The sequence below is a fragment of the Gouania willdenowi genome, chromosome 12, assembly GCF_900634775.1.
Source record: "Gouania willdenowi chromosome 12, fGouWil2.1, whole genome shotgun sequence".
NCBI lineage: Eukaryota > Metazoa > Chordata > Actinopteri > Blenniiformes > Gobiesocidae > Gouania > Gouania willdenowi.
The window spans coordinates 584,392-593,873 of NC_041055.1; the positions used below are offsets into that span (position 1 = coordinate 584,392).

At 36.7% G+C, this 9,482-nt stretch overlaps 1 protein-coding gene across 1 annotated transcript in view; it reads right to left on the reverse strand.

The window, feature by feature from the left end:
* Positions 1-8,232, reverse strand: part of ptpn11a (protein tyrosine phosphatase non-receptor type 11a) — a 30,017-nt gene extending 21,785 nt beyond the window's left edge. The window contains exons 1-2 of the mRNA XM_028462874.1: positions 7,957-8,232; positions 4,246-4,368 (exon numbers count right to left, since the gene is read on the reverse strand). Coding sequence (XP_028318675.1) covers positions 4,246-4,368; positions 7,957-7,970 — 137 coding nt within the window. The 5' untranslated portion in view covers positions 7,971-8,232. The remainder of the gene's footprint in view (positions 1-4,245; positions 4,369-7,956) is intronic.
* Positions 8,233-9,482: the final 1,250 nt, after the last annotated feature.

The window sequence follows — 9,482 nt, forward strand, 5'->3', positions numbered from 1 at the left end:
TGCAATTGAATTTCAGATATCTTATTAAATGTTAAAAGGGCTTGCCATATCGGTTCAGTTGTGGGATTGCTTTGATTTGAATACCAGGGTAAAGTATCAACAACCCAATAATCAAACACACAACTCAGCAAAAGGTGCTAGCTGTCATAGAAAAAATAAATATTAGTCACACTAAAAATCTTTTCAACCCTGACACGTCCCTTCTAAAAAGAAATGAAGAATTATTGGTCAAAACTTTTACTCATTTGGTAAATCTCTCTTTTATAAAAGGAGAATTCCCAAATGACTGGAAACAATCAAAAGTTATATCTATATTTAAATCCAGAAAGGCAGATCTAGCATGCAATTATAGACAGATTAGCATTTTGCTAATCTTTTCCAAGGTACTGGAACAGATTGTAGCCAATCAGCTCATGTCTTTCTTACAGCTCAATGAGATACTGCATCCTCTACAATTCAGATTCCAGCCACAATATTGGACTGAAATAGCCAATTGTTTTTTTATTGAACAACTTAAACTGGAAATTGACAAAGGCCAAATAGTTGGAGCGTTCTTTTTTGATTTAAAAAAGACCTTTGAACTATTGAATCATACTGTACTTTTACAGAAATTATCCAGGTTGAACTTTGACAAAACAACAATACAGTGGTTCAAGAGATATTTGGAACGTAGACAACAATGTGTAATAATTAACAATGAAAAGTCATCCTCCACAACATTAAAAACAGGTGTCCCACAGGGATCAATACTTGGGCCTCTCCTCTTTACACTGTACATTAATGATTTAATAAACATCTGTCTGGGTGCTGGTTTCCAAATGTATGCAGATGATGCAGTTGTCTATGTGAGTGGTAAAAGTGTTGAAACCATTACTGCACAGCTGCAGCAACACCTTAAGTCTGTGTCAATATGGTTTCAAAACTCAGGACTAACCCTAAATGTGAGTAAGATGGTGTCAGTTTGTTTTGATTCCAGATCACATCCCCCAGAAGAACTACATCTGAGCATTAATAGTCAAGACAATGCACAGGTCAAAGATGATAAATATCTGGGCCTAATCTTGGACTCCCATTTATCATTTGAAAGTCATATCAAACATATCACAAGAACAACCAAAGCAAACTCGTACAGCTTTAGAATCATACGGAACTGTTTATCATTTCATGTGGAAAATGTGTTTATGCATGAGTTACGGTTGAACCTCCTGGTCACAGGCAACTACCACAACAATCAGGCCTTTAACACTGATTTACAACAGAGCATTACAATTATTAGGTAAAACATCTGTCAGAACGCACCATTGTGGAGTATTGCAGAAGGTAAACTTTCTTAACTTTGAAAATTGTATACAATTTTGTAATTTAAAATGAATGTATAAATGTTTGTACAACCAAGCCCCTGGTGTTCTCAGACGGATCATAGTCCCACTTCAATGTCTGGGCTCCATCACACGAGGAGCTGCTAATGAAAATGTGAAGGTGCCCCTTAGAGAAAAAACCTTTGGACAGTCAGCCTTTACTGTCCACAGCATTAAAATCTGGAACTCCATGTCTCCTGAGCTGAAACAGGACTTAGATCTGGGGGCTTTTAAAAATTAACTAAAGTGCGTTTTAAGTGTGTAATCATTTTTAGATTGCACTCAAATGCACTTCTTTTGTGTAATGTCAGAATTAATGTTACTGTATTTTCTATTTGCATTTGAAAAGCCCTTCTAGGGACGAACATTGTAAATTATCCTTGGCTATAAATGTTGTAGTGTAATACATGTCGATTGTTCACACTTGTCCCTATCAAATAAATGACTAAATAAAATAGTGCAGGGGTTTTCAACCTTGGGGTCGTGGAACACTGGGAGTGGGTCGCCAGATTCCTTAAAGAAACCAAGAACATTTTTTCAACAATTTCAGCCCATTTTTGGCCTTTTTCTACAACTCCACCAAACTCACAATATTTTAACTTATTTGTGTCACTTTTTATTACGATATTTGTGTTCCTTTTAATGTATTTTTACTACATTTCTCCCATTTCTGACACTTCTACATCACATTTTAATGACTTTTCTACAAATTTTTCCACTTTCCAGACATGTTCATCACTAATAAACAAATTGCTACCACTTTTACACCTAATGTCACATATGTTGACCTATTATTGTCACTTTTAACCTCTTTTCATCATAGTTCATGATATTTTTTGCCAATTTAACCACATTCACCATTTTTCATGCACATTTTTTGCCAGTTTAAACTAAATGTTCCAATATTGTTCTGTTCTGTCGATTTTTGGTCACTTTGAACCCATTTTATTTGTGATTAAAACGAGGATTTTTTAACTTCCTGGATAACAGTGGATATTATTCAGATGAATAAATAAATGTGGTTATCACAGATGGAAACTTATTTTTGGGGGTCACGGGCTGAAAAGGGTGAGAACCACTGGTGTAGTATAATGAGTTAAGAACCTTTTTACCCATCAGCATCTGCTAAGATTTGAGTGATAATGTTCTGGAGAGAAAAAGGACAAACCTTGAGCTAAATCCTGACCGCTCATGAAGCTGAGTCACAGTTTGAGCTGATTAAAGATATAATGAGACAGACAAAGCAGAAGGAGTCTGACGTGGGTTGTTAATAAGGTTATAAATAGGACAGAAGAGAATGGGTTGCTGAAAACAGAACCAGAAGTGGTCAGTGGTCTGTGACTGATCACTGATGAACGTGTGAACACACACGTCACTGTGTCACTCCTGTCCTCTCTGCGTCTGCCTGATAAATCCAAGGCTAATATTTGCTCTGCTTTCAGCTCCTCAGAGAACCATCTGTCTCACACTGACACAATGAGACTGAGCTGCTACAGCAAAGGAACAAAGGAAACAACCAGGGTTCTCATCAGGAACTTTTAACAACACAGAGGGATTGCATGGTGTGTGCCATCGGTGCAGAAAGTTCTGAAATTTATAACTCTCTGGGGTCAAATTTAGTGAAGTGAAGCTGGGTTTTTAATCTCTGTTTATATTGGATGATGTACACAGGCAGCATTAGGGGCAGCTAAGTGGCTGCAGGGGTCCTCAGGTAAAGACGGGAACATCCAAGAAAATCGCCTGAATTAAACAGAAGGTGCGGCTGAAGCATGCGTTCCTGGGTTATGCAGATTAAAAAGGAGTTAAAATAACCCGTGCACACCTGGAAGTCCATTTTGTGTCCATGTGCAACAATTATTACACCGGCACTGATTAAAAAAGGAAAAAACTACAGAAAATCCCCCTACGATGCTGAAAACTGAGCGTAGGAGGAGCCACCACTCAGTAGGGGAGAAAAATTACAACGTAAAGAGCTTCTACGCTCAGCAGTGATGGAGAGAACCCTGACAACAGTGGTAGAAAGTAAGAGTAAGAGTGTGTGTGTGTGTGTGTGTTAGGGATATAACGATTCACTCAACTCCCGATACGATTCGATTCACGATACTGGGTTCACGATACGATTCTCTCACAATTTTTTCATTTACAAAATGGGACTGTAGACAAATTTTTTTTTTTGGAAAAAAAACTAGAAAATACTGTATTATTTTCCTTTTATTTTTCATTGTCAAAAGAATCCCTTGATAAATTATTCAAAACAAAGCAATTTAACTAAAAATAAATCTTGAATTAAATAAATAAAGGAATAATACAAATGAAAATGAAGCTTATTAATTTAAATTCTGGTTCTATAATAAACAATTCAAAACTGCATAATAGTTCTTTTTCTTTTAAAAGTGCAACTGAAAATGTATTTTGTGCCTTAACAATTGGACTTTAAAAAAAAAAAAAACGTCATTACACTGATTTGCGTCATATTTGTTTGGACCAGCAGAGGGCGCTGGTAACACAGTGGTCGGTTGGCATGCAGATATCTTGCAATGAAGAAGAGAAGTATGCTAGCAGACAGAGCTAATAGAAAAACGTGACTTTTACAGATATTCAAGTAATATTACAGATATTCTTTCAGTGCTAAAGGGGGAATGAATCATTATTAACATATTTAAGAGTAGAAGGCGGCCAGAAAGAAAGTATTAGCAGACTCCGCCCACCGCCAACACTTCCGGATAGCGCCCTCTGCTGGTTAAAAAAAGTACTGTGATTCAATTGTCAGAAAATCGATATCAACCGTGATACCTATGAATCGATTTTTAACTGCCTTACGATTAATCGTTACATCCCAAGTGTGTGTGTGTGTGTGTGTGTGTGTGTGTGTGTTGTGGTCACTCACCTCACTGAAAGAGTGAAGTCTCCAGGGTTACTTTTACTGGGCCGGGCCAAGAAGCTCCCGTCCACTCCACGAGTCAGCAGCAGGTTTTCAGCCTCCACACCAGTGATGTTGGGGTGGAACCACCTGAGGACGACCAACAACACAGAGAAGGTTCAACACTCACCAAAGCCCAGACTCATGTCTTCACCAATCCCACAATGCAACAGTAATCGGTAAATGCTAGCCTGCATACTTTATAACAGAGAACATTATTTTAAAACCCAGAGAGAACAAAGGGTCTATGCTCTTTAGTCTCAATTGTTCTTCTGTGATTATTCAATATTCACACTGTAAATGTTTAGAATGGATGAATACTTTTTCAGCTATGAACAATTTAGTGAGGGGGGTATGTAGGGCTGCACAACTAATCAAATTTTAATCATCCAATTTTGGTTGCCATGATTAAATTAACCTGATCGTCAGCAATATTTATTCTGTAATAGTGTATTTATTCAATTAGTCTTTGGTGAATTTTAAATTTAAAAAATAACTAAAATTTTTAAAGAACAATTCAAGTTTCAATTCGATTTCTTTTTTTTTTAATGCACTTAAAAATGACTGCAGACATCAGATATATTTTCAAAAGTGCAACTTTATTGCTGTGATTGTCCTCAAGAGTTAAAATTCATAGAACAATCCCAAATTAAAAAGTAAATGATGCTCCGTCATTCATTAATTTCAAGCTTTAACTCAGGTTTAAGAAAATGTGCAACAGCAACTTCAATTTTGTGATTAACAAACCCTAGAACTACAGATTTTATAACATTACAATTAAAAAAATAAACTCTTCCCTCAGCATCTCAGCATAGTGTGAATAAAACATTAAACACGCCTATGGCACACATTTGGCTACTCAAAGGGTAAACACATGTAAACAAAGAGGGGGCGGGCTCACATCGCTACGGTAACCCACAAGGACTCAAATTTGCTAAATAAAAATTGTTTTTATCTACAAATTTGATGAATCGATTAAATTGCCCTAGTACAAATACTTTGTTACTGTACTTGAGTAGATTTTTTCTAGTATCTGTACTTTACTTTTTTCCGCAAATTTTTACTTTTACTCTTTACTTTTTAAACAAATATCTATACTTTCTATTCCTTACATTTTAAAAAAGCTCCTTACTTTTGAAGATCACGTCATGATGTTAAAAAAAAAAAAAAAAACACACATTTTTGGCAGCTTTTTTTAAAACTCCTTAGTTTTATAGTTATCATTTTGGAGTTTTTAAAAATGTTAAAGGTGCAGTCTGCAACTCTTATAAAAGTGACTTTTTGTCATATTTACTAAAGCTGTCACAATGTAAGGACAGCTTTTAATCAAACTAGTAGTCTGTGTGAATAAAACAGGCTCATTGAGCCCCGCCCTCTTACGTCACAGAGCCATCATTAGCATGAACCCCACCCTGCTGCTGAATCTATAAATACATTCAGCGCATTAGCTTTGGTGGTTTATGAATCGCTCACATGTCCTGGATAGCATCTCCTACGATAGTTTGCAGCTAACTAACCAGTCAGCTAACCAGTCAGCTAACCAGTCAGCTAACCAGTCAGCTAACCAGTCAGCTAACCAGTCAGCTAGTCATGTCTCCTCTGGGATATTGAATATATTGAACTCCAGTGAATGTTTCATGTAACATTCAGGAGCGAAAGCCAATCAGAGTCCTTTTTGAAAATGACGTCAGGCCGTCAACACAATAAACTGTAAAAAGGATGGACGACGCACGCTCACAGGGAAGTGAAGCTTTTATTTTTAGAGCTCCCCCTGTTGATTGGCTGCAGTATAGGTCATAAACCCCGCCTCCTCAATGATAGATGGGATGTGTGTCAAACTCTAAAGTTAAAATACTCATCACATAATTGTTTTCCAAATGTAAACTCTGCTGTGATCATTAGTTATTATCACCATACATTGTGTTCAAGTCCTCATTTTTCTGTGAACTTTGTTTTAAATAACTTATTTGAAGTTGAAAAATGGGATTTTACATCATAAATGACAATGATTGACAGGCGTAGCTCTCTTTGTGAATAGCAGTTACGTCGTGAAGGAAAGCTGAGTCACCATTAAACGTTTCCGTTCAGTTTATTGTCTTTATTGATCTCCTACTATGAGTACTAACCTCTGATCTGATCATCTGAACAAGATGATGGTAGAATTTCCAGTGGGAAAGATACTTATGTTGTTGGTGTAGCTGGGCTGCGTAACTCATCAGGGCAGTACGCTAAATGGGCGAGGCGTGTTACCAGGGCTCCTCCCACCAGACCCTACTGTGCAGACTTTGGCTCCAAATGACATCAAATTTGTAAGATGGAAACACCCCTAGTGCTGTATTTTGGCTTCAAGAACGTTGAGTGGGAAAAGTTACAGTGCACGTCCACTTTTCACCCATTTCACCTTGGAGGAGAAAATAATGGTAACGGTGTGTGACCACAGCGCAGAGCTCCACGACACGGAGCTCCACGACACGGAGCTTTACGACACGGCCAGTTTTGTATTTCTTACCAGGACCAGACCAGGAAGGACTTGTTGCAGCTCCTGAAGAAAACAGTGAAACTCACCCAGTTGGATGTGTTGCTGGTTTACCTGGTGGATCCAGGAAGGCTGCCGTCAAACGTTTTGACAGCTTCAGCTTCCACAGAAGGTAAAGAGCAGCGATTTTACTGATGTCCTCCATAGTTGATAGTGGAAAGAAAGAGTCTGGTAGGCGGCGCTTTTATATTCGCTTCAGACGCACATATGAAGCGAATATGGGGGTTCATCCGATGACGCTGCTAGCGCTAGCTTCCATTGTTACTGTAGATTACGTCCTTGTACAGTACACGGAGAAGCTATTTAAATAAATAAAAGTTCAGAGGGGAAAACTAACAAAGTACAAATTAGGGCTGGGCAATTTTGCCAAAAAAAAAAAAAATCTCCGACTTTTTAAAGAACAATTCGAGTTTCGATGGGATTTTTTTTTTTTTTTTAATGCAGTTAAAAATGGCTGTACACGGAGGCGGCGCCCTTCCCGCGCGTGGGCGTGGTTCCAGCGTCTCTAACTGACACGCCCCCAGCGTCTCAGAGCAGAGAGAAGTGCTTGTTTTGCCATGATTTTGAGACCTAGCTTTATATATTTAGCGGATTTTTCATTTTTCAATTTTGGCTCAGTTGTAAATGACATGTTTCTGTGGTTTGACAAACTCATAATACACATTTATTTCTGCTTTACGTGAAGTACATTTAGTAGCATGTACTTTTTTTCTTTTACTCAAGTAAGGGAGCAACTTCAACACTATTACTTTTCTCAGTCATGTTTTATTCAAGTATCTATACTTTGACTTGAGTAGCCAGTACTGCCTGTCAAAATTAAATAATTTCCTAATGATGAGTCTGAGGTGGAAACGTGTGTAAGATTATTTATAAAACGATCAGTAAAGTGATTTTAGTTTGAATCATTTTGTAATGGATTGATAAATGTTTTGGGGAACCCTGACCTAACGTGGTCATCAGTTAGCAGGGAGCCCAGTGAGTCCATCACACTACCAGCAGCAGACCTCTGCTAATAGCCGTTTTCTACTCTTTCCGTGTGCCCACACACACTTTATTCACCGTTAGCACACACTTGAATCAAAGTTACCCCACCCTGGTACCGTTAGGACGGACTTTGTTGAGCAGAAAAAGCTTCTTCTCACCTCCGAGATGTCATTTTTTCTGTCGCCACTTCCTCGCTGGCACGGTTAGCTTTAGCTTCAGCGAGCTGCCCGCTCACGGTCCCGCAATACTTTCCGCCTCGTTCACGGGATAAAGTGCTTCATGGGCTCAGTCCCGGTCCGCACCAACACAGCGGCTCACACAGGCATCGATGGCGGGTTTGAACGGCGTCCGTTACCGTAAGAGAAACTCCTCCAGGCCCTTCACAGCGGGGCGAGCATTGCACGTCACCAAACATGCGACAACACGGAGGGACGTGAATGAGAACACCGCGAGGGCCCGGTTCCTCCACCGCTCCGTTAGGTTCTACACTAAACATTAAACCCCGCCTCTCCGGGAGATATTGGGATATAAATAAAACAACACAATCACTTTCACTCAGGTTTGGAGTTCAACAAAAGATAAAAAGATTATTAAATGTATATTTGCTTATTGTCATGATTAATAATATTAATATTACTATGAGTGTACGATAGATAGATAGATAGATAGATAGATAGATAGATAGATAGATAGATAGATATTAAATCTAAATCTAAATCTAAATGCTAAATGGTGAAACTAAAACTTTGAGCTTTTATTTTGGTACCTAAGGTGAATTGGCATATTAGCAAAAAATTTAGTTTCACCCGTGCCATTTAGATTTATCGTTTAATATTTAGATTAACATAACACATTTAGATTTAGATTTAACGTTTAACATTTAGATTTACAACATTTAGCATTCATATTTAAATTTCACATTGATGTGAATTTATATATATATATATATATATATATATATATATATATATATATATATATATATATATATATATATATATACATATATATCTTTTTTATGTGGTTTATTGCCAAATGTTGCTGATTAGTTTATTTTATGTAAATCTAAATGATAAATCTAAATGGCACCAGTGAAACTAAATATTTAGCTAATATGCCAATTCACCTTAAGTACCAAAATAAAAGCTCAAAGTTTTAGTTTCAACATTTAGCATTTAGATTTAACCTTTATATTTAAAAGTAACCTTTAGATTTAACATTTAGCATTTATGTTGAGATTTTACATTTATATTTAAATGTAATATTTAGATTTATTATTTGACATTTAGATTTAAATTTAATATTTAGATTTCAATTTAACATTTAGATTTCAATTTAACATTTAGATTTCCCATTGACGTTATATTTTTCGAATTTTGTTTAATTTTTTAAATGTGGTTTATAGCTAAATGTTGCAAAAAGTGGCTGTTTATTTTATCACGCGCAAATTTACCATTGGTGGCCCATATTTTTAGGCCATGGCCGCCATTACAAAAAAAATAAAATAAAATAAAATTCTCAATTTGACTTAAAAACTATTTGGCTAATATGTAAATTCACCGTGAGTACCAAAATAAAAGCTTTACGTTTTAGATTCAACCTTTAGCATTTAAATTTAGATATAACATTTGTATTTAAATGTAACATTTAGATTAAACATTTAGATTTATATGTAATATTTCAT